The sequence below is a fragment of the Equus asinus genome, chromosome 1, assembly GCF_041296235.1.
Source record: "Equus asinus isolate D_3611 breed Donkey chromosome 1, EquAss-T2T_v2, whole genome shotgun sequence".
Lineage (NCBI taxonomy): Eukaryota > Metazoa > Chordata > Mammalia > Perissodactyla > Equidae > Equus > Equus asinus.
Genome location: NC_091790.1, coordinates 31,532,282 through 31,557,797, shown reverse-complemented (window position 1 = coordinate 31,557,797; position 25,516 = coordinate 31,532,282). Strand labels below are relative to the sequence as shown.

General features: G+C 50.1%; 1 protein-coding gene across 4 annotated transcripts in view; it reads left to right on the top strand.

The window, feature by feature from the left end:
• SYNJ2 (synaptojanin 2) overlaps positions 1-25,516 on the top strand; it is a 99,435-nt gene that overhangs the window by 50,801 nt on the left and 23,118 nt on the right. For all 4 annotated transcript variants that reach the window (XM_014846953.3, XM_014846952.3, XM_014846951.3 and 1 more), the window contains 10 exons: positions 6,536-6,597; positions 11,387-11,483; positions 13,836-14,008; positions 15,577-15,658; positions 16,413-16,562; positions 16,638-16,803; positions 19,164-19,355; positions 21,195-21,276; positions 22,528-22,668; positions 24,422-24,614. In XM_014846953.3, the coding sequence (XP_014702439.3) occupies positions 6,536-6,597; positions 11,387-11,483; positions 13,836-14,008; positions 15,577-15,658; positions 16,413-16,562; positions 16,638-16,803; positions 19,164-19,355; positions 21,195-21,276; positions 22,528-22,668; positions 24,422-24,614 (1,338 nt within the window). The remainder of the gene's footprint in view (positions 1-6,535; positions 6,598-11,386; positions 11,484-13,835; positions 14,009-15,576; positions 15,659-16,412; positions 16,563-16,637; positions 16,804-19,163; positions 19,356-21,194; positions 21,277-22,527; positions 22,669-24,421; positions 24,615-25,516) is intronic.

The window sequence follows — 25,516 nt, the reverse complement described above, 5'->3', positions numbered from 1 at the left end:
AAAAGGCTTTCATATTCATTAATCTTACTAAAGATTTGCTGGCCTTTGGGTCTAATACTCATGTTTATCCTCTAGATACCATCCATCATCAGAGAGAGATGAGGTCATCTTCATAGGGCACCAGGAGGGCAGCTTTCGGTGGTGGTCCACAGTCACCCTACCTGAACTATCAGTGGCAAGCCTGAGGATCGATTCTGGTTGTTTTTCTCCGTTTTGAACTTTTTCCCTTCCTTTTGCACTCAGGTTAGATGAAAGGTGCAAAGATTTTTTGGGTGAATAGCATGCATTTTAAGTTGGAGTGTTGCACCCCGTTGGGGCTGCCCCAGGGAACCCCTGAGCCCTGCCAGGGATGGGGAGGGAGAATGGGGCGGGCAGAGAGGACTGTGGGATGATGATTTGTCTGCACATTTCTGCTGGAATGGTACTTTCATGACAAACTCCTAGATCCTGATGCCATTTCTAGCAACCGTGTACCTTTAACACTTTCATCTTTACCGTGTAAATAGGTTTGCAGTTTATAAAGATCCACACTGAAATTTTACCCTTAAAACTAATTGCTTTTAGAGTATATTTTTTATATACTGTTAGTCTCTTGAAGATTTTGCTCCACTTGTCACTTTAGAATCTTCCTCCCCCGTAACATGCGTATAGAGACACGTCTTGCAAAGGTGAGTTAGGTCTGTATTTTGAAGGTTCCGATGACTCAGCCAGCTGGAGGAGGATGCAAAGTAATTAATCCTTTCTGCTGCTCCCACGTTGCCTACATTCGCCTCCTCCTTGTCAAGGACCATTTACTAAGCTCTTGGATGCACGGCACTGTATGTGCTCGTTTGCGTGCTGTACAACCAAAATGTGGATGTGAGCCGGCTCGTAGCACAACAGTTTCAAAAATGATGAAGAGGTTGGGGTGAGGGGAAAAAATACTTACAATGAAAATCAACTGAAGCCGAGATAAAGTTGCACACGCGATGCGGGCCGTGGGTTTGTGTACCTGCCCGAAGCTGCTGAGCTTACCAGCCAGCAGCACAGAAAGAAACAAGATTGCAAGGCCACCTAGCACGTGACTCAGAGCATGAACCTGGAAGTTAGACGGACCTGGGTTCCACTTCCAGTTCTGGCTCCCCCACTTAGGAACTGTATACTTTTGAGAAGTTTTTATCTCGGGAAAAAAAAGTTCGTAACTCAAAAAGCTGAGAAGTTTTTATCTTTGCTAAACCTTACTATGCTGTTCTGTAAAATGGGGTTGACAGTACTGACCTCACAGGGTTGTGGAAAGAATTAAATATCATAATGTATATTAGAATTGAGCACAGTATCTAGAACCTAGAAAGCACTCAAAAGTGGTAGCTGTTGGGGCCGGCCCAAAGGTGCAGTGGTTAAGTGCACATGTTCTACTTCGGCAGCCCGGGGTTCACTGGTTCGGATCCCGGGTGTGGACATGGCATTGCTTGTCAGGCCATGCTGTGGTAGGCATCCCACATATAAAGTAGAGGAAGATGGGCATGGATGTTAGCTCGGGGCCAGTCTTCCTCAGCAAAAAAAAAAAAAAAAAAAAAGAGGAGGATTGGCAGCAGATCTTAGCTCAGGGCTAATCTTCCTCCAAAAAAAAGTGGTAGCTGTTAATATTATTAATAACATAAATAAATTATAACATGTAGGAGATAAGAACACAAGTTGCATCAGAAGGACCATGGCCCTTTGCATCTTGAGAGTGAAGTAAGAGATTCCCCCTAAGTCCCCGTGAGGACACTGGGGTGTAGTGACAGTGTCCTCATATCTCCCTATCAATATGCAGCACAAGGGCCAGTCTCCTAGTCTGTTCCATGTCCTAGCCCTCAGAGACACCCTGGAGTAAGCCATTTATTTGTCCCACACTCACTGAGCATCTGTGGGTACATGAGGGCACCTGACCTTGGTATAGCCCCTGCCTTTGGGCAGAAGGGGACAGGGCTTGACTGTGTTGTGTGGAAAGAGCCTGAGAGAGAGGCAGTGGCTCTGGAGAGGGCCAGCTCCTGCAGGCTGAGGGGTGGGCGTCTGAGCTGACTTGGGAGCGTCAGGACGGAATCACCCAGGCGAGGAAAGCAGCCCTTGCAGAGAGAACCACAGAGGTGGATGTTGCAACCCCTGAGGTCCCAGCGTATCCGGAGAACCACACTGGCATGGCTGCTTGCAGTCCTGGGCACGGGGGGCGTGGGGAGACTGGAGAGGCAGACAAGGGCCAGATCAGGACGGGCTTGGTGTGTTCCACTGGGGAGTTTACGCTTTACCCCAGGAGCCACTGGAAGAGTGGTACCCAGACTTTGTTACACATGAGAATCACCTGTGCAGCTTATTGAACCTGACACCGAGGTGCGTGCCGTTCCGCTTAAGTCACAGTGTCTGGGGGTGGGAGCCAGGCATCTACTTTTTGAAGACCCCAGATGACTCGATGTGCTGGAGGATTTAGGAACCACTCAGTGCTATGCTGTTAAGCCCGGTTTCTTAGGGCCAGGAGGGACAAGTTCGGATTTGTAGCATCTGCCCGTTTCTGCAGTGTAAATACTCCCATCATGGCCAATTTCAAGCTACCAGCTTGACGTCACTGAACTGGGAGGTGGCGAGAGATGCCCAAGCAGTCGGCTTGTGAGCTGGTCAGAGCCGGCTCCAGCACACACTGGGCCACTGCACGAAGGGTTTCCAGGGCTGAGGGACATCTCGGCATAAAGGTAATAGGATTTAGTTTGGAGGGAGAAGACTGAAGGTAAGGACACCAGGTGGGACTGTGGCAGTGATCCAGATGACACATGCTGGCTGCCTTAACTAGGGGAGGGGCAGAGGGATGCCGGGAGAGATTCGGACATGCCATTTGGGATTCTGGGACTCTCCGGTGCTGGTGCAGGCTCTGCTTTGACTAACACAGCCGGGCGTTCTCGAGACTTTGGTTCTTCTCATGGCCATCTCCCTAGGCTCAGTCTGCAGTCTACAGGAGTGAACTGATGACTTCAGATAGGAGTGATTGGCCAAGTGTCCACTCGGCCAGGGGGAGGAGGCTGGGTGAAAGAGAAGGAGGGAGACTAAAAAAAGTAGAGGCAGTCAGTTCCAGAGGCCCGGCGCCAGCGGTGGTTTCATTCCAGCCCCTGACTGCAGCTCGTTCTTGAGGCTTCTGACACACAGTGGCCTCAGGACTGGGTGACACCAGAGAGGAGAGATGTGGGTCAGTGTCAGAGCGGGACAGAGTGAGAGGCAGGGTCCAGGGTGGGAGGAGGCAGGACGTGAGGCCTAAGGCAACCAGACTAAAGGGATGATGAAGGAAGCGTGACCTCTGTGGAGAGAATGTCTGAGGCCCCACTTCTGCCCCAGGCCCTGTCCACTTTCGGAGGTGGGCGGACACAGCGTGTGGCCATGTTGCCCGAGGAAGCAGCCCTGGGCGGGCTAGGCCTGGTCACAGGGTGCCCCATGGCTGTGCAGGAGTGGACACAGCCCCCCGAGCTCATTTCCTGCTTCCTTAGCCCCTCACAGGTATTTGCAACCTGAGCAGAAAGGGAGTAGAGAAAGAAGAGCAGGTGGAAACAGTTCTTGAACTTAGTGTGTGCGCACGCGTGTGTGCAAACGCAGGAATCAGCTGGAGGGCTTGCTAAAACAGATTTCTGCTTGTTCTCAGTACGCAGGGGCACAGTTTCTGTCTAATTAGTCTGCACCTGTTATGTAGAGCTGTTAGAAACCTTGAAGCGTGCTTCTAGGTCTTTCCACGGTGATCCCAGGGTTCCCTATCTCTTTCCCTTTCCGCAGCACCCAGGGCCATGTGGACCCCTGGGGTCCAGGTGTGCTCACTCAGACCTGGACTGGTTCTGCAGTTCAGAATGGGACTTAGGTCATTGTTATAATGGGAGGAAATTTGAGCCCAGAGATTGGATGCTCCTGAGTCTAGTCATCTGTGACTGAAATTTCTACCTGTTTCGAAGAAGAAACTTTTCGTTATGACTCAGGGAGACAGAGTTAGACGTGTCGAATAAGAGAACTTGTCAGGACTAAAACCTAGGCTTCTGGGCCCTAAATCCTGGTTTTTCCAGTCTCCTCTTTCTGTGTTCCCATGGGAACGATTCTGGAAACAGCTGCGGCTTATCCCTGTACCCGGGGCAGATTTCTTGTGATGACTGACAGACTGACATGGAGCAAACAGCCCTTTCTCTTGGGTTTCAGCCCCTGGGAATCTCTCAGAGCGGGACTAAGAGGAACATAGACCCGCTTTCCTCCAGCACCTTCCTTGTAAGTTCAGAAGAAAGACAGAGCTGGCTCGCCTTGGAGTGTAGGACAGAGCTGTCTTCTCGGAACCCAGGGCCGTGAAAGTTTTTGGAAGTAAGCATCTGGCAGGTGTTGATGACCATCAAGAAAGGAGGGCAGAGGAAGCATAGAATGAAGACATTGGGTTGAGCCTTTTTTAGGAACTCCCAGAGTTTCTTAGGACCAAACGGATTTGTGACTTTATTTGTAGAATCATTTGGATGGAGAAACCTAATCCCAGTAATTTCTAAATCTATTGCTGAGAAACCAGTTTTCTAGATGGGTGCTTTCCTCAAGTGGGAACAGGGCTAGATGTCATCATACTCAGTAATCATCGCATCTCATCTGGATGGATCTCATGACACCACTTTGACAACGCTCAATAACAAGCAAGACTAAACCATACATTTTAAGAAACCTTTTATCTTGAGATAATTTCAGACCTACAGAAAACTTGTAAGACCAGTAGAGAGAACTCCCATTTGTCCTTTACCCAGAGTCTCTAAATGTTAACATCTTGCCACACACACATATGCTATCATTTTTTGAACCACTTGAGAGTCACTTGTGTATATCATGTATCTTCTTAATATGTTGGGGTGTTTCTCCCGAGAGAAAATATATTCTCTTACGTCACCGCAGTGTAGGTTCATTTTCAGGAAATTTAACATTGACCCAATACTTTAATCTGCAGTCCATATTCCAGATTTATCAATTGTCCCAGTAATGTCCCTCATGGCACCTTTTCCCCTTCGGTCCAGGATCCAAGCCAGGATCACACCCTGCATTTAGGTGTGACATCTCTAGTCTCCTTCAATCTGAATCAGTTCTTCTGCCTTTCTGTCTCTTGTGACACTGACATTTTTAGAAAATGTAGGCCTTCTTTTCCTTTGGATCAAACGTGCCTCATTTTGGGGTTTCCCAGTGATTCATTATGGTCAGGTTGAGGGTATGGATCCCTGATGCCATGTCCTTCCAGGGGTCCCATCTGGAGGCCCACAGAGTCTATCTGGCCCTCTTTAGTGATGTTGATTTTGATCGCATGGGCAAGGTGCTATTTCATGGCTTCACTTATAGTTAATATATTTTCCTTTTCAACTGATAAGCATCTCTTGAGACTCTGAGGCCATGCCAATATCCCGCTCCTCCTCAAACTTCCCCTTAATGTTTCTGATCAAAGGATGATTTTTGCCAAACAATTCTTTACTATGATGGTTATCAAATGACGATTTTTCCATCACTTCCTCCATTTTTATCAGTTGCTATTCTATGGTAAGGAAGAGCCCTCCCTTCTCGCCCATCCACCTGCCCACCCGTCCACCCCTCTGTCCACTCACCCTTCCGTCCACCCACCCAGCCATCTACCCATCCATCTGCCCACCCATCTCTCCACTTACCCAGCTGTCTGCCCACCCATCCCTCCACTTACCCAGCTGTCTACCCACCCATCCCTCCACTTACCCAGCTGTCTACCCACCCATCCACCTAGCTACCTACTAATCCTTCTGCCTACCCCCCCAGCCATCTACCCTTCACTTGCCTATCCATCTCCCCATCCGCTCACCCAGCCATCTACCTGTCTACCCATCCACCCAGCCATCTCCCCCCGCCATCCACGCATCCATCCATCTACCTCGTCTACCCATCCATCCAGCTCTCATCTGTATAGATTGATGGACTCCTATTTTATTCATCAGGTTATAATCCATTACTGTCCTTATGTAATTCAATGCTCAAATTCTCCCAGATTTGTCCAGAGAGAGCCTCTTCATACTGGCTCCAATAACAATACGTAGTTTTAAATTAGTTTTTTAAACTTCCAGTGTTAAATAGGTAGTTCTAAATAATAAGGCAAATTAGTTTGCAGGTGATTATAACTCAGATTTTGGGCAGTCGAGGTCTCTGGATTTGTAGAGGAGGCTGCAATGTGGTTTTCTCTCCCCAGTTGGCTTAGCTGCACCTCCGCACTATGGAAGCGCTTGCAGATCTGACAGGGGCCTCATGGTCTTACCCTGAAGTTTCTCTTCTGTCTATGGAAGAAGTCCAGCCTGCCTGGTCCAGGCTGCAGCTGGGACTGGGCCACCGCAGAGCCAGACTCAGGCTTCAGGACCTGAGTTCAAGGCCTGGCCTTCCAGAGCTGCGAATGGGCCACGGAGGGGGCCGAGTGGCTGCCGCATGCAGTGGGAGACTGGCAGTGAGAGGGGAAGGGGGAAACCGTTGCTTCCTGGGTTCGTAGAGCAGGAGGAATCACTAGCGTTATTTCTTTTTGCTTTAGGTTGGCTCGCATCATCTGAGACTCAACAGAGGCCTGGAAGCCAATGCCCCTGCTTTCGACAGGTAGGGTCATCTGACAGCATCCTGAGCCTCTCGTCCTTAGGAGCCTTCCTCCCATCAGACAGTAGCACAGGGAAGAGTGTGCAGTGGGAACGGGAGGACTCCAGATCCGGACTCTCAATCTGCCTTTTCCTTTAGTTCTTTATGCAACAAGAGAGTTTACTTACTGATAAGTAAGAATTTCTACTTACTCTCAGGTTTCGCTGAAGGTTCATTAATAAATGCTCAGGTAACACTTTGCAATTATTTTATCTGATCAGTTTCTTCTTCAATGAAACTTTATCCATTTGTCCCGGCTAATAAGGGATAATCTAAATTATTGGATATTTGTAGCTGGTTGGTTTTGTTTTAAAAGTAATATATTTCCAGGTTTTAAAAAGTCACAGTATAGGAAGGTATAAAGTGAGAAATAAAAGTACCCTAACTCCAAATTCCCACTGCTAGAGATTTTACTTTTAGTTTTTCCTGTATCATTCTAGAAAAAATTTTGGCATATACATAGTTCATTTTTGAAAACACGAATTGGAGCATAACACACTTACCATCTTGCAATTTGCTTAAGAAAAGCCGTTGTTATCAAACCAGGCTTGTTTTGCCCATTGCATGAAAAGCCAGTCACCAAGATGACGAGTTTGCAGCAGAGAAAGGGTTTATTCACAAGGCAGCCAAGTGAAGAGACGGGAGAACACATCTCAGATCTGCCTCCCTGAAGATGGGGATTAGGGATATTTATGGGATAAGGGGGCGGGGCGGTCTGAACTGTGGGGGTGATGATTGGAGGCAAAGAGGACTGAGGTAATTGCTGATCTGCACAAGTATAGTCAAGCTTCCTGCCTCTTCAGAGGATGTGTGTTTACAAAATGGCAGTGTTACCATGACCTGAGGGTGGAGTTTTTGGCTCCCTGACCTCAGGAGTTCACCTGTTGGACACCTGCACAGGCCCAGTTGATGGGCTGATGGTCTTGACCAGCCTGAACTAGATAGGGGTCGACTCTTAGTTCCTGAAAAACAACTCAGGCATCTGTTACCATGGTGACCCAAGTATCAGGGATGCTGTCTATGAGGAATTTAGTGGGACTCAGTTAATATATTGCCTATTTACCTGTCTTTTAAAAATAAGCAGCATAGCCTAACAACAAGTGGGCAAATAACTGAAGGTTACAATTAATAATTGCCAAAAAATCTTTAGTTACTAGCTACCTAATCATTAATGGCTAACTGTCCACCAGTTTCACCATCGCCAAGCAATTTGTCCTTGAATAGTTAATAGCCTCTTAAAATATTTGCTTTTTTAATCTAAATACTAATTTTAAAAATTATCTTAGTGAATGTAATAAAAATTCTCAAAGTGTAATTTTGAAGTGTTTTGATCATTCCACCTGAAGCCTCATTTGAACTTTAAATTGGCTTGCAACCTTCTTGTTTACCACAAGGCCGGTGACACCAGCCCAGCTGTGACCCCCTAATTAGCATGTTACCAGTCGTGGGCTTTTACTGGAAAGAGATGTATAATCTATTAGTCAAAGTGCTCTTGCCTTTTTCTCAGAACACTATTAATGTGTTGTACGCATTGTGCGTATGGAATTCTTTTAGTTGACATTGACCTATATTATACGTTCTTACTAAACATGTAATTGAATATGAAATTCTTCTTGAGCTGACCAGAAGCAAGAAGGAAGGGACATGCTGGGCTTGTTTCAAAAGTGTTCATGTGTTTTTGAGCTTTTTTTAAAAAAAAATATTTTAAGAACGTTTACATAGACTTGAAACTTTTTATTTATTTTTTTATTGTGAGGAAGATTGGCCCTGAGCTAACATCTGTACCAATCTTCCTCTATTTTATGTGGGATGTCACCACAGCATGGCTTGATGAGCGGTGCTAGATCTGCACCAAGGATCCAAGTTTGTGAACCCTGGGCTGCCAAAGCAGAGCACACAAACTTAACCACTATGCTGGCCTGGGCTTAAAACTTTTTAAATCCTGTTAGTGTATGGTGTATGTACGTGTGTGTGCGAGCTGGAGGGAATAAGCCCTCCCTTTTCTCACAAGCCCCCTTCCCTGAATCCAGGGGGTAAACTTAATCTCTTCTGCAAATCATCGAACAATTTTGTGAGACCGTAAGTCCTTTTTCAAGCCGCTACTGCTTAAACTTGTTTGGCTTACAGTAAGTTTTGTTTTTTCATGCTTCCTAACCACGAAGCTTGCCTAGAATTGTGCACTCTCACATTCCCAGTGGAAGGGGCTGCCTGTTCTCATGCTAGTCGCAACAGTGTTGTCCTCACTGAGGATGACGTTTAGAAGCGAGGTCACACATTTCTCTAATAGACGGTGGTGGGGCGCTGGGGGCTCCCCTGAGGAGTGGGGCTGCCATCACGCCCTGGAGGGGTGTCCCAAATCTCTGGGTCATCACAGGGCTCTCTCAGGAGTTTCTGAGTTCTTTGATGGATTTGGTCCAGAGTAAACCCCTTCCCCACCCACCCCTACAGAAAATCCTTTACGTGGGTAGTTAGTACCCGCAGAATGCTTGTTGCTCATTGTCAATGCCGTGCCATTTGTGCAGGTTCCTCACTGTGTTCTTTTGTCTGCCATCTGTCTGGAGGGAGCTGGTGTTTTGAGCATGCCTCTGGCTGTGATTGCTTGAGGAGGATCTTGTCTCGCAGTGTGGCAGTGAGTTTTGATGAAAGAATTAACCTTTCACCTTTGCGGGACAGTGCAACTCTGCTCCTTCCTCCCTCTGTCACCTTGCGTGGAGCTGCTTGTGTCCGGATTCTTGGTGTAGACATGAGGGGTGTTTGGCCGTTGATCCCTGAATGTGAGAAGGATGCTGCCAGATGCAAATCTGACTCCTCAATGTCCTGAAAACTCCACAGTTTTCCAAGGAGCTCCATGTAACAGTCAGAGAGGGGCAGAGAGAGTGAAAAAGGCTCCTGCGTGCACAGAGCCACCTCAGTGGCCTTGAGGCGGACTCCAAGACCCTCCCCCTTGGAGCCAGTGAAATGAGTTTTTAATTTATCAATAAGTGTATTATCTTATTTTTAAATTAAAAGGAAGGAAAGAAAAACCAACTCCCATGTGCCAAGCACTGTCGTCGTCACTTTTACTCATCTTTTTAGTCCTCAGAACCATTCTTTAAATAAGGAGGATTGGCCTAATGGTGCAGACGAAGGAACTAGCTTGGAAGGGATGAATAATTTGGTCAAGGGTGTTTCGGGCTGGCGACACGAATGATGAGTAATATCGTTCGTCTTCCAACTCTGGAATTGGGAACCAGCTGACACTTAGGTCAAGCTTCAGGCAATTGGAGATGAGACATCAGCCTTATTTCTGATAAGCTGCATTGTGGGGTGTGGCTTGGGTGTGTGGCCACAGTGGACATCCTCACATTTCACCGCCAAATCAAAGGTACTCAGTGATGGGCTGAGCTCAGACTTCCCACCCGAGTGGAGCCTGCTGTTGGGCTCCACATGTCGGACCTCAGGCCAGGATGCACCGTCTCCGGGCATGCAGACCCAGAAGAGGGCCCATAGGGGCCGAGCCACACACATCCCGTTTCTTCTGGCTCCCTCGCCCAGGGCTGCCGCAGTGCACAGCTCCAGGGACAGTGCACAGCCTGTCAGCTCGTGCAGAGCCTCTATTTTGAGCCATCTCTTCACGCCCTCCGTCTTCCCCCCAAGGAGGGCCTGCAGGGCTGCCAGGAGCATCTTTCTAGGAGGATTCCTCACACAGAGAGGAGCCTGGGGGTAGACGCACCCTTAACTTGTCATCAGAGGAACCCTAACCACCCACTTCAGAATCCATATTCTTCTCCTGCACTCTGCTAGCCCTCAAAGTAGGAAGTATTTTTTTCTCTTATTGGGCTAAAAATGGTTCTTTTGTATTAATTAACTTGAAAAAAATCCATTTATAAAAGAAACATTTCATTGTAGAAATTTGGAAAATACAAAAATGTATAAAGAAGAAAAAAATTTAAATCACATAAAATTCCACCACTTTTGACAACACGGAGTGTTATCTCCCAGTCTTTTCTCTATATTTAGGGATAAAGATCGCACTCTTAAAATAGAGTTTTGCATCTGCTTTTTCTATTTTGTCCTTTTCCTATGGTTTTTTTTTTTTTTTAAAAACTACATGTGAACATTTCTAATGTTATTAAAATTGTAAAGTTACTTTTCAAAAGCTGGTGGTAAGGGGTAAATATTAGAATCTCTCCCTAATATTTCAACACATGTGTTTAAAAAGTAGTCTCTGATGTACGAATATTTTTGTAAAGCCTGAGATTTTGGTGTGCCCTCTTGTTTGGGTTAAATGTAATGAAATGCAGCACTTAGAGAAAAAAATGGACACTGAGGTTGACAGCTCTCCTACCAATTTTTCAAGTTTGGAGAAGGAAGGTACCAGGTGAAGCCAGAGATTAATTTCAGAGAGATGCACATTGCATTTCTAAAGCTCTGTTAATGAAAGGCCGAGTTCGCTGTTCTAGATTTCATGGAGGAACTGTATAGAAAGGCTGGCATACCTTCATCCGCTATTCTGCTTATGTAGAAGTCTGACATATTGTGAGTTCCTCTCAGCCTGTGCCTTCCTGCACACAGATGGTTGACATGCTTGTCCCTGACAGTGAGGTTGAGTGAGCAGCCAGGGGGCTGGGAGAGATCTCCATCCTTTGGGCTCATTTTCCCACACTTCGGGCTCTGGGGGGTGGCGCCTCCTGGACCTCTCGTGCGCATCAGGTCCCTTCTGCACCCTGTGTCCTGGCGACACGGGGTCACGTGCTGCCCTGCTCCCTTGCAGGCATATGGTGCTTCTGAAGGAGCAGTATGGGAAGCAAGTGGTCGTGAACCTGCTGGGGAGCAGAGGCGGAGAGGAGGTGCTCAACAGAGCGTTCAAGGTAAACCCTGTCCCTTGCCTGCTTCCTGCACCGTGCGGGGGGTGGGGGTCGGGGGGTGGGGGTCGGGGGGGACGGGGTGGTGGTGAGGGAGCCCAGGGCCCCGCCCCGAGGCGGGCTTCTGTGGGCACTGGAAACAGTGCTGTTCTCACTGCCCTCACCATCTTTGGGGAGGTTTTCTTCCGCTTCTCTCCAGCATTAGGCAATTAGGGTTCCTGGCGTATGAAGGTTAACTTTAATGAGCTGGCGACTGGGAGAATTTGCTCAAAGTCAAAACAAAGCATCTCCCGTCACCAGCTGCGTTTCCTCCACTGCTCCCTTCTGGGGCTGTGAGGACTCACGACAGCTGGGCCTTTCCCGGCTCTCTTGGGCGGACACACAAACACACACACGCACACACGTGCACATGCACATGCATGCGTTTTGGCTTCATCCTGCACATCCCTGAGCTGCTGAGGGAGCCTGAGTTCCCCGTTCCTTCCTTAGTGTGGCTCAGCTGCCGGCTCCTGGCGAGCTCCCACAGACTCCCGCAGGGCACCTGTGCCTGGAGTGGCCCCTTAGAGCCCCTGCTCAGGTTAAGGCAAGGAATCTACCTGATTTCCTCCTGTGAACTTGGAGCCTTCAAACCTTCCAGCCTTGTTGGAGCTGCCCCTGAAACTGAACCCTGTGCCCGGCTCCCTGTGGCTTCTGCAGAAAAACTCTCTGGTTGTCTAAGCTCAAGAAGCCCCGTAGGAGGAGAGTTTGAAGTGAGACTTCAGCTCAGTGGGAACGGAGGGCCCACCTCTGCGTGTCTCCTGCTGCCCTGGCCCCTGACCCCTGGCTGGTGGACGCTGAGTCCAGCTGGTGCTCATTTCTCTGCTCAGAAAAGCCACATGCTTGGAGCAGACTTTCCGGTGGCCAATTTCATTTGGCCAGACCTGCTTTTCCTGTTTGGTTTGTTGCTATTGGCAACAAGCTGGGCCGTATCTCCTCTCCCTCCCATCTTGGCAGCAGTGTTGGCAGCTTATTTTAAGGGAGAAGAAGAAGAAGAAAAAAGAGCCCAAGAAGCTCCTGCCCCTTTATGTCTTGAGTTATGGGAAGGGGACATCCTCAGCCCCTGTGTCAGGTGGTGGAAGTGTCCCCAAGCTCATTTGTCATTGTGGGGGCAGGAGATGGCAGCGGTCTCGTGGCCCAGGTCGGGGAGGGAGGCTCCTGGGCAGATAGGAGGTCAGAGGTGGACACACCACTTGGAGGAGACCTGCCTGGGCTCCAGCTCCTTCAGCCCATCAGCTCTCCCACACTGAGGTCCATGCACCACGAGCTGGCCTGTGACCAGCGGTAGTTGGGCCACAATTGGACAAAGCACTTGCTCCAGAACATAAATCCTGTAAGTGGCGCACTCTTGAGTTCAGCATACTTCTTCGTAGCAAGACTTCCTTAGTGATGCCAGCCGTGCGCTGATTTGCATTCTGGCTCACGGTGGACGGGCACTCTTGTGTTTCAGGGACCAGATAGATTGAAGTCATTCTAGTCCTTCAAGGTCGTTAGATTCTCTGGCTGGGCGAATGCTGGACAAGTCTGACCTGAAGCCATGCAGGAGGGTTTGGGATGGGGAGGCCTGAGGCTAGGTGCCCTGGGAGGGCAGCCAGTTCACCCTTTACTGTCTGCTGAGAGCGCTGAGGAGCTGTTGGGTGAGGCTCCTCCTGTGGAAAGGAGGCCTCTGCCAGGAGCCTCACGTGGGCTGGTGTCTACCTGCTGTGCTTTCCCATCTCCAGCCCCACCTCCATTCCAGTTCACGTGCCAGACTGGGCCCACTGGCCCTGGCCACCTGTCTCCCCCACCCTGATGTTTCACTGGGCTGTGCCTCCTGCACCTCCTCTCTTGGGGCCCCGAGGACCCACCAGGAGACTTGGCTACTTCTGAGCACACCCGCCAGACACATGTGTTTGTCAGGATGGGACTGGTTACCAGGGCAACGGGGAGCTGGATTATGAGCTCCGCAGCCTGCCGCGCTGCCCTGCCCTGGGTGGGCCTGTGGCACTTGGGAGCCTGAAGAGCAGAGCAGCCCTTCCCTCGTCGGAGCCCTGCGGAAGGGTGATGTCGCTGCAGGGCTGTGGGCTGCCCCAAGGAGCCACACCCGCTCTGGCTGTCTTTTGCCCAAGGTGGACCTTCTGCAGGCAAGATGCTCTTGCCCCCGGGGTCTTTGTTCTGGGCCTCCTTTTCCGGGTCAGGACTGATAAACTGCTTGGTCCACCCTGAGTTGTAAAGCTAAACCGTGTGCTCCCACAAGTGAGCCGCTCGGATTCCGGCTGTGAGAGGAGGTTCGCAGTCACTGTCTCCCTCCCTCCCTGCCACCCTCTTCCTTTCCCCTTTCAGAAGTTGCTCTGGGCTTCCTGCCATGCTGGCGACACGCCTATGATCAACTTTGACTTCCATCAGTTTGCCAAAGGCGGCAAGCTAGAGAAATTGGAGAACCTGTTGAGGCCCCAGCTGCAGCTGCACTGGGATGACTTTGATGTGTTCACCAAGGGCGAGAATGTAAGTCCACGGTGAGTCTCCGCCTGCGTCTTCATCTTCCTGCGACTTAGCTGAGCGTCCAGGGATGTGTGCCCTCCCTCGCTCATAGCTACCCTTGCAGTTTCCTGGCCACAGGCTCAGCGATGTTGGGGATCCTGGGTTCCAGCCTTCTCCTTTCCCTTCTGCAATCAGAAAATGCTTTTGAATTTTGCAAGTAGATGGCAAAGCATGGTTTTCTGGCAAGATTAACTTACTAATAAAGGGGACTAGGTTAAAATGTGGATCCACGGTGACCATCTAACTTATCGTCCAAACTGTGATGAGAACCCGTGAGAGTGAAGGGGGCAGCTAGCATAACCCCGATTGCCCCAGGAAGCTGGGATGGGGACTCCTTGCTCCGAAAGGAAAGGAAGTCCAGTTTCCTCAAATCACAATACAGTGGAGCCTTGTGATTCTAAAATTTATTTGTAACCCCCAAATCGGTGCTCATGGTACTTTCACAGGAATGCTTAGAACAGTGACAAATTTGAGTCGCCCGATGTGCATGTTCCCAGCTGGGGTGGAGCAAGGCCACCCTCTGCCTTCCGTTTCAGCTCTCCTGCTGTAAATGTGTCCTTTTGACCATCTATTTAGTACCACGTTTTTCACTTTTTTGTATATTTTCTTGGTGATTTCACTATTTAAAATGGCCCCCAATATACTGCTAAGTGCTGCCTGCTGTTCCTAAGCCCAAGAAGGCTGTGACATGCCTGATGGAGAAAATACACGTGTCAGAGAATCTTCGTTCAGGAACGAGTTACATGCTGTTGCCATGAGTTCAGTATTAACCAACCAACAGTGTGTATTGAATTAGGTGTCTTTAAACAGAAACACAACAAAACAAGGTTCTATGTTGACTAGTTGATGAAAATGTGTGATCAGAGGCTCCAGGGACCTAACCCTGTATTTCTCCTAGGAGCAAGGGTTCAGCGTTTGCTAATTTGCTGATGGTTCAATTCGCAAATTGCTCACGGCAACTTTCTAGAACAAAGCTATGGCAAATAACGAGAACTGACTGTGTTGATAATGACCCAGGTGTGCAGTCTGCTGAGTGTGCGCTCTAGGTCAGCATGCCACTCTAGCACTGCTGGGGTCCATCGGGATGCTGGGGTCCATCGGGATGCTGGAGCCCATCGGGGTGCTGGGACCCATCGGGATGCTGGGGTCCATCGGGATACTGGGGCCCATCGGGACGCTGGGGTCCATCGGGACGCTGGGGTCCATCGGGGTGCTGGGGCCCATCGGGGTGCTGGGGCCCATCGGGACGCTGGGGTCCATCGGGACGCTGGGGCCCATTGGGATGTTGGGGTCCATCGGGATGCTGGTGCCCATCGGGATGCTGGGGTCCATCGGGATGCTGGTGCCCATCAGGATGCTGGCGCCCATCAGGTTGCTGGGGTCCATCAGGATGTGTTCTGGGGGTTCTGGTGGGCTATCAGGGAGGAGGTGAGTTTTGATATGCGTTTCCTCAGGAGTCTACAGTCAAACATAGGCCATCGCGCTACGGCCATTGCTCCTTCAAACGTAACTTGTAAACATTTGCATTTCTTGTTTTCCTAAGTTTTCAGAAAGGCACTTTGCGGATGAACTGTCTCGACTGCCTGGACCGAACCAACACAGTGCAGAGCTTCATTGCGCTCGAGGTCTGTTCCCACCGTGGCCCCTCGAGCCAGCTGTGTCGTGTCCTGTGCTTTCCGCAGGGCCTGGGCTGTGCGCCTTCATCAGCAAGATGAGGGTGGCGTTGCTGGGCTGACTCTCTGACTGTGGGGAGGCGGGACGGGGATGTGCCGGGCATCTGGAGAGAGGTGTTCCTGAGTGGCTGGCTTGCCTGTGCCCCAATATGCCTTTGACCCGTCACAGGCACACTTTTTCACCCTTTTTGGAATGCATCCCAGATGCGATGGCCCAAAGGTGCCAGGTGCCACCTTGAGGAGGAACAGTTCTGTGGAATGATTGTTGTGAATGTACCCTTGGGCAAAGGTGCCGTGAGGCTGGCTGAGACGAGGCTGGGTTGGAAGCCTGGGACAGAGACCTGAGTCCGTCTAGTGGCCTGCTGCCTGGGTGACCTCGCCTGGCTCACTGCTGGGCTGGGGTCAGCGCTGTCTGCCCTCTGCCCCTGCTTGCTGTCCAGCCCTCTGGTAGTGGGGGCAGAGGGGTCAGGAGTGAGGGGGTCAGAGGAGGGCTGGGTGGAACAACAAGTTAAAGTTGGGGTGCATTGTGGGGGGAAGCCCGTTCTCTGCTGCAAGGACTCCTTGTCCCCTGGAGGGGTACAGAGTAATCCACCATCTGCTGAGAAAGGAACTCACTGGGATGGCACCTGGTGACGTTCCCCCAAGGCAGCTGTCGGGGAGCTTCCGGGCAAGAATTAGTGACAAGGGTCCCTTACTTCTCATGCAGGTCCTTCATCTGCAGCTCGAGAGCCTAGGGCTGAACTCAAAGCCCATCGCTGACCGCTTCGTGGAGGCCTTCAAAGCCATGTGGTCTCTGAACGGGCACAGCCTGAGCAAGATGTTCACGGGCAGCCGGGCCCTGGAAGGGAAGGCCAAGGTAGGGGCCGGCCGCGGGCTGCGGGCGGGGGTCTGCGCGGACCCCTCTCACAGCCTGTGGTCTGGCTCTTGGCAGGTGGGGAAGCTGAAGGATGGGGCCCGGTCTGTGTCTCGCACTATCCAGTCCAACTTCTTTGATGGTGTGAAGCAGGAGGCCATCAAGCTGCTGCTGGTTGGGGACGTCTACGCCGAGGAGGCTGCTGACAAGGGAAGGATGCTCTTGGACAACACGGCCCTGCTGGGTAAGGGGGCTTCCGCTCCGCTTGCACAGAGGCATGCAGCTGCCCTGCCACCCGGAGGGCATAGGGGGGTGGGGGTGCTAGCCAGCCCTTCCCGCCCCTCCTCATGGAATCCCAGATGGCAGTGGCAGACACTCCCCTGAGCTGCAGGGCAGAGGGAGGGAGTTTCTGTGTCTTTCTAGCCCGCATCTTCAGCTTGACCGGTTGGCCTAAGCAGCTTGCAGCTGTGTTTTATGTCCTTTTATGAGGTGGTCAGTCATATGCAACCATGAGAGGAGGCAGATGAGGGGCTCAGGCAAAAACAAAGCTGATTATACTCACAGGTCCTAGAGATGGGGGCTGGCACAGCTTGCAGGGCCACATGAAAGATCCAGGGTGCTCAGGAGGCAGGAGCGAGGGGCGTTTCCTTTACTGGGACTTGGTGGGCAAGGCGGGACAGGATCAACAGCTTAGGATTGGCAGTTTGAATAATTCTGGTGGGCTTTGGGGTAGAGGGGTGGGCTTTCGTTGGATGGTACCTGGTCCTAAGATTGATTAAGGCAGAGGAATATCGCCTCCACAGTCTGGGCCCGCAGAGGAGGTGTGGCTCAGGATTGGTTCGTTTGCACATTCACACCACGCTCTTGGCTAAGTCTAGGAATTGGCTAGCACCGGGAAGGACCGTGTCTCCCCAGCCAGAAAGGTTTTTTAAGATGTCAAACATCATAGCATACAGAAAGTAAAAATATATATACAATACCAGCTGTCACTGTATTTCCCAGGAGCCTATGCTTTCTGGCCTCAAGTGGGAGCCCGCTTTTGTACTTTCTTAGTTTGGACTGTTTTTCCAAGCCCGGAGGAGGGGAGAAGCCGAGAGGACTCTGCAGGAGTCTGCGTCTATTTCTTTGAATGCTAACTCACCCCGGAACCTCTTTCTCAGCCTGAATGTGTTCCTGGTCCCATTTGTCTCTGGGAGTCTCATGAGAGCAGCCTCCTGTTTCTGTCAAGGTCCCAGAACCCTGTAAAAGTGGAGGAGGCAGAAGGACATGGCCGTCCCCGGGATGAGGACACCCTGTGGTCTTGGGGCTGAGACTGTCATGATTCCGTAATAGCTAGTGGTTCTTTTTTTTTTAATTGAGGTGTAATTGACGTACAACATTCTATGAGTTTCAGGTGTACAACATAATGATTCAATATTTGTAGGTACTGGTAGACGGTCACCACAATAAGTCTAGTTAACATCTATCACCACACAGTTAGAGTTTTTTTCCTTGCGATGAGAACTTTTAAGATCTACTCTCTTAACAACTTTCAAATATACAATACAGTATTGTTCACTGTATGTTACATCCCCAGCACTTAATTTATTTTATTACCGGAAGTTTGTACCTTTTGACCCCCTACACCATTTCACCCCCTCCCCATCTCCCACCTCTCGCAACCGCCAATCTGTTCTCTGTTTTGTGGGTTCAGTTTTTTGTTGTTGTTTTAGATTCCACTTAGAAGGGAGCTAGCGTTTCTTTGGGAACATTTTAATGGCATCTTATCCCCTAGAGCCTGTAAACATTGTAGGGCGAATGGAAAAGAAGGGGAGACCTAACTTTTTTCCTTATAAGAATATATAAGTTTTGTTTCAGAAACTTTTGGTGTTTTTTGAAAAATTGATTGCCCACATTTAAAATGGTTTCACGGCCCTTTTCTCCTCTCTTTCTTCTGTCATTGGATGAACCTCTTATTTGGCTTCTAATAGCCAAGGTGATATTGGTGTCTGCCCTGCAAATCAGGTCAGCCCACTAAAGCTGAGAGGAGCTCTGAGAAGTATAATGAGTCTTACTTAGTAGCAAGGCAGAGGATTTAGATTTGGGTTAAATTGCTAGTTTAAAAAAATGGAATATATTCTGGATATCTAGGGTATGGATAGGGTTCAGAGTAATGATTTTTTAAAGGCTTGAGTCTGAGATAAAACAAAACATTTCAGGTATGCAAGATGGAAGATGCCAAGACGGGTGTAAGACATTTAAAGTTTTATATATATTTTGAAATATGCTAAGTTGCGGTATCCCGTTGCTTAAATTCCCACTGGACCATGGAGTGACTGCTAAGGACGATATTGCCTGTGATCTGATGTCACAGCCTCTGTGGCTGCAGGTGGGGAAAGAGTGCCAAGGGAGGAACATCTCTGTGTTTTCAGGACTTTGTGACAAAAATGCCCCAGGGTGGTGTACTGCTTATGGAGGTTGTCACCTGCATAAGGAGCATAGCCTGGCCCATATCTCTAAGATCGTGAATTCCTCTCTCTCCGACAGGGAACCCCATCCATGTTTTGGGGGATGCATGGAGATTTGGAGTGCAGGCCAACATACCCTTTTTATGCCTCCTTGCAGTGACTCCCAGGGTCCTGAGAGCGATGTCGGAGCGCCAGTCGGAATTCACATATTTCAAGCGGCTCCGGATTGCCATGGGAACCTGGAATGTGAACGGGGGCAAGCAGTTCAGGAGCAACCTCCTGGGGACAGCAGAGCTGGCCGACTGGCTGCTCGACTCGCCCACGCTTTCCGGAGCCGAGGAATCCCCGGGTGAGCACCGGTGCTTCTGTGACAGCAAAGTGAAGATCCAGTGGGGCCCTCAGGTCTGACCTTTGCCACAGCCGTGGACCTGTGAAATTTGGTATTTGGTGTTCTCACTCCTCGGAATGTTTAAAGGGTGTCGTGGTCTAACTTTCCAGAAGACTCTCTGGCCAGTTAACTCTTTGGTGCCTTCTCTTTTCCGAATGTCTGGAAGGGTTATCAGAGTGGCGAATCTCTCTTTTCTCTTCACATATAGAGACTTCGCAGTTCTAGGTTTTGATCATGAGAACCTTTTTGTCATAAGGAGGACGATGCGGCTTCTGGAGCCGTGTCACCCTAAGGAGCTGGGCGGGCGTTCCTTTCATCTTGCTACTGACCAGGAACATCTCCCTGCCATTTCCCAAACCGACTCTATGACTGTATATGTCCACTTTAAGTAGTCATGAGAGAATCTGTGCACCTTTTCAGAATAAAATAATTCCAAATTTGACACCTCGCCCTTTATCTTATATCATGCAAGCTAATATTTAATAGCCTCAGAACTCGTGTTTTGAAGAATAAATGATTCCCCAGGGAGTGTTTACCCCGGGGCCTTGCTTTTTCTGGCTTCCTTGGATTCTGGAAGAGACTTATGATTCGGTTCTCTGCCTGTGGATTTACAGGAGCCTCTCATTCTTAACAGCCGTCCTCACCGGTGCCCAGAGCCTCGTCCCCCACTGTTGCATGTGCTGTCCACACCCCTCTTGCTGTCCCGGCGGGGAAGTGGCTCACATCCACAGCTTGGAGTCATTGGGATTCTCTCTCTGTGTTGGGGGTGACCGTTCTGAATGCCCACCGGAGCAGGCCCAGTAAATGTGAGATCTTTAGTGTAACTGTGGCTGGAACTTCCCTCGCCTTTTTGCATAAAATGACTCCTCTTCATTCGCCTGCAGGAACAGGGTGGGTGGCAATAGCAAGCTGTCTGTTCCTTTGCGGGGAATTTTATTGGGACTGTGGGCTTGCCTCTGCTCCCACTAGAAACTCACCAGATGCGGGAGAAGGAAGGCATATGTGTTGCCAGGCAGATCAGAGGAACAGATATTTTTTCTTTAAAAAAAACAAAAGAAACTCTAAGCCTCAGTTAAGTTGACCAGGTTGCCTCGTGTGAGCAGGTGGACAGCCTGGCCTTTCCCGATGGAGTCGGCAAGGGAGGGTGTCACTTTCTGCCACAGTTGGGACCATGGCTGGGCTTCATGGCCCAGACAGCTGAGCATCAGGAGGACGAGACTAGAAAGAGGCGGCAAATGGCTGCTGAGATTATGTTAGATCCTAACTTTCCTTGTTGAAGAGAACAAAGAGAGGAGGGATGAGGAATGCCTCCTGGCTTGCTGTGCTTCCTGTAAAGCAGGCGTTTCTGTAGCAGATTTCATCAGTGGTTCTCAAGCAGGGCTGGGTCTTCCCTTCTCTGACCCCCAGGACAGCAGTCCCCTGGGACAGGACCACAGTCAGTCCTTAACAGGGCGAGGCTGGGCCCTCGAGGGACACAGACGAGTAGGAGACAGCGCCACCCCAAGTAACTTAGTGTCTGATGCACATGGAAGTTCTCAGGAAGGAAGAGGGACCAACAGGATAATGGGGGGAGGCAGGGAAAGAAGCAGGGGTTCGGAGAGGTTAGCACCGTGCCCCAGGATGGAGACAGGGAAAGGCCGTGTGCACAGCAGGAGGCACAGGGCAGGTCTACACCGTGCCCAGTGGACGAGTGGACTGGGCAGTGGGACAGCGGGGCTCATAGACAATGTGGTGCCCATGAGTCACGTGACACAGTCCCTAGGGAGTCTGATTTCTTTCATTTCCTGCCTTGTTCTCCAGATGACAGCAGCCCAGCTGACATATTTGCCGTGGGGTTTGAAGAGATGGTGGAACTGAGCGCAGGGAATATTGTCAATGCAAGGTAAGTGGCCAGGTGCGGGGGGTGCAGGATGGTGCCGTGAAACTCACCTGAGGGTTTCTTGAGCCGGTGCCTGGCCAGGAGCAGGGCCCCGGAGTCCTGCGTCAGAATCCAGTAACCTGTGACCCTCGATGTCTGGATACTTCTGATTGGGCTCCTCCCTCCTAGGCACAGATACGCACCTCCGAGTTCCTTCTTCTCTGCTAATTAAGGAAACAGAAGGAAGGGAGGTTATCGCTCTATAGGAGGTACACTTATGGAGGTCATTCACGCTGTGAGCTGGGGCATGTGAGCCTGGAGGGCGTGGGCCGAGGGCCAGGCTGGGAGGGCGCTGACTCACGTTACCTGGGCAAAGGTGAGAAAGCGTGAGTGTGGGGAGGAGGTACTTCTCTTCTCTCCAGCACGTACAAAGGAAAGAAAGCCACTGGGTTAACATTAGGTATAAGGTCAACTGGAGCTTTTTCCCTAAACTGGTGCAGCTCTTTTTTTTAAAATTATTTTATTGAGGTCATAATGGTTTATAACATTGTGTAATTTCAGGTGTATGTTATTATATATCAGTTTCTGCATAGATTGCATTGTGCTCATCATCAATAGTCTAGTTTTTAATCCATCACCATACATATGAGCCCCTTTACCCTTTTCGCCCTGCCCCGACCCCCTTCCCCTCTGGTAACCACTAATCTATTCTCTTTGTCCATGTGTTTGTTTATCTTCCACATATGAGTGAAATCACATGGTGTTTGTCTTTCTCTGTCTGGCTTATTTGACTTAACGTCATACCCTCAAGGTCCATCTATGTTGTTGCAAATGGGACAATTTTGTCTTTTTTTTATGACTGAGTAGTATTCCATTGGATATATATACCACATCTTCTTTATCCATTCATCCATTGATGGGCACTTGGGTTGCTTCCATGTCTTGGCTATTGTGAATAATGCTGGTGCAGCTTTATTTCAAGGAACTTTATGAACAAATAATAAAACCTGACTCTTTGGAGCTCTTGTGAGTGAGGTCCTGGCTGGGTTTCAGGTGGGGGTTGGGGGCGGGGTATGTGCTGTGATGTCTGCGACACAACCAGAAATACATAGATAGTCCACTGCAGGAATCAAGGTGTGACGCTTACGTGGGAGTGCAGGCAGTACACAATCAGTTCTGTGAAAAGAATAAACCAAAAGCCGGAGGAATCTGTCGGTGGGAGAGCCCACTTCCAGCTCACTGTAAACGGCATCATTCTTTTCTTTTCTTTTCCAGTACCACCAACAGGAAGATGTGGGGTGAGCAGCTTCAGAAAGCCATCTCACGGTCTCATAGGTACATTCTCTTGACTTCGGCACAGCTGGTGGGCGTCTGTCTTTATATCTTCGTGCGTCCGTACCATGTCCCATTCATCAGGTAAGAACATTTAGTTTGCGAACATCTGGGGGAACGCGGGATTGTTCGTCCTGCTGTTTTGTTCTGACTTCCTCCTCCTCCTCGCCTTCCACAATAGGAATCAGAACCTGCCATTATTCTAGCTAAATGTAACAAAACCCCCAAGAAAAAACTGGGCTGAATAGCATATTGTCTAGCGATTAAAAAGCCACAGTGGGAACCTTCTAGCTCAGGAAGCTCAACTCTTAGACGGAGTGTTTCATGACCGTTGTCCCTCAAGCTCAGTTTTGCACGAGGAAAGGGGTTCCTTGTTGAAATTTTAGACAGGAAACCTCTGACTAAGAGCTGACTACCTCATCAGGAAATGCCAATTCTTTCATCTCTTTTAAAAAGAATTCTAAATAAGATGTGTGGGCAGAAAGCCTCTGCCACTGTCACCCATGACTGTGTCTCTGAAGTGACAGCTTTGTGAATGTCATAAAGGGGAAACCTTAGGAAATTAGTGTTCTTGCAGGAGAGGATGTGCATCAGTGCATATGTGTATGCATACGTGTGCTTGCCCGTGAGTGCATATGTGTGCAGGCATGTGTGCATGCGTGTGAGTGCGTGTGTGTGTGTGTTTTAAGATTTGAGGGGGACTCACCTTTTCCCTCAACTGTCTCACAGCCTAAAACTGCTGTCTGGTCTCATTCCTGTCATTAGAATTTCCTCCCATTTTTCTCATTGCCGATGCCAGGTGCTGAGCCAGCCTTCCCTCCTCCCAGTGAAACACTTGTGCATGTTTAGAGGGCTGCAGGTGTGCCCATGGCAGCACTTGGAGAGCAAGACTGTGCTCTGTGTTCATAATCCTCTTCTGTGACTTTGGGAAAATGTTTACCTCCCTGTCCCCCTGCTGCTTTACGATGGCAGCATGGCGGTGTCCGAAGCGAGTGGGTGAAGGTCAGCCAAGGTTAGAGTGAGGGAAGGTTAGGGCGGAGGTTAGAGATGATGGGAGAAAGGGCGCGATGCTGAGGAGCCCTGGATTTCCCAGACGCTGCCTCAGGTCCTGGACGCCTGTGTCCTCGGCCTCTCGCTCCTGCAACCTCCAGCTTATTTAGCTCGCACACCAGTCGGCCAGTTATCCCCTCACCTGTCTGCCAGGTGGTAGTCCTAGGCGCAGGTGTGGGCCTCAGTCTGGGCTTCAGCCCGTGGTCCTGTGCACCTATGCATTCACCCGTATGCATTATAAGTTGGCATTTTCACACGAGCAGGAGTCTGCATCGAAACCACCTACCCAGCCCAGCGTAAATAACTGGAGGTTTCCTGTGTCTTGAAATGAGTGGATTCCCTGAAGACCCCTCCTGTGCTTTGCAGGAAAGCCGCATGGCGTGGGGCGGGGTGGGGGGTGGTGATGTCTGTGCCGCCTCTGCTGGCAGCGACAGCTGGAACGAGGAAGTGGAAAGCAAGGATGAAGGTGATTCCACGGGGGCCTCGGGGGCACTTTTGTGAGTGCAGAGCCCTTCAGCGTTGGGGCCGTGGGGCTGATTCTGCAAACCCCCTACAAGGAAGCCACCGGCAGTGAGAGGAAGGATGTCAGGAGGGACAACAGAGTGGATGGTGGGCACGCAGGTCTCTGTGGCCTGGCCGCTGAGGACGTGGTGAAACAGCCTCTGAGCTGATGGGTTTGGAGTTTTCAGAGCCGCAAGCCTCATGCCGCTGCCCGGCTCGTCTCTGTAGATGCTTTCTCTTTGGAGCCACTAAGAAGCCAGCTCTGTGTGTGCATTCTCTGTTCCAGGGATGTGGCGATCGACACAGTGAAGACCGGCATGGGAGGGAAGGCAGGAAACAAAGGTGCCGTGGGCATCCGCTTTCAGCTCCACAGCACCAGCCTCTGCTTCGTGTGCAGCCACCTGACGGCCGGGCAGTCCCAGGTGAAGGAGAGGAACGAGGACTACAGGGAGATCACCCAGAAGCTGAGCTTCCCGACGGTGAGCCCGTGGCGGCCAGCGCTGCTGACAGCTGGCTCCTGCCGGTTCAGCCCCACCCGTGGGTTTTGAGCTGCTAATATGGGCAGGCACTGGGGATCCGCCGTGGGGGCGTCCCTGCCCTTGGGGCTCACACTGGGGGAGAGGAGATGACCTGGGATGGTGCAACAGAGGTAAGCCCAGGGAGTCCCTCTTCTCAATATGCTTCCTGAGTGCCCTTATGCATCCTACGTTTTCTCATGTGCTTTTTCCAATTTTCTAATTCAAGGGAGTGGGGTGGGGAAAGAAAACCAATGTGTCCATGCCTTGTCCAAGTTAGTGAGGAACATTTGAATCCAAACAGTGTAAGACTCGATTTTCTTGAGATTCACAGCCTTCACACATGCATTCTCTTGTGGCTCAGCTAAGAATGCCCATTTTCGGGGTGGCCCTGTGGCCGAGTGGTTAAGTTTGCACTCTCCGCTTCGGTGACGCAGGATTTGCTGGGTTGGACCCTGGCCGTGGACCTATGCACCGCTCTTCAAGCCATGCTGTGGTGGCGTCCCACATAGAAGAACTAGAATGACTTACAACTAGGATATACAACTATGTACTGGGGCTTTGGGGAGAAAGAGAGGAAAAAAAGGAAGAAGATTGGCAACAGATATTAGCCCAGGGCCAATCTTCCTCACCAAAAAACAAAAACAAAAAACCATTTTTCAAATCTGATTTCATGACTGGAGAGCCCTGTGTGCTCCCGTCTGTCTAAACGTTGCCAATAACGTGCATCACACCACCCTCTAGTGGTGATCAGAGGTTTCCATTCTGGAGCCGGCAGATTCTCTTTTCAATTTCAGGTTTGAATGTTCTCTTTGCTGTGCAAAGCTGACGGCTTGCACACCTTCAGCCTGGTGCAAGCCACCTGT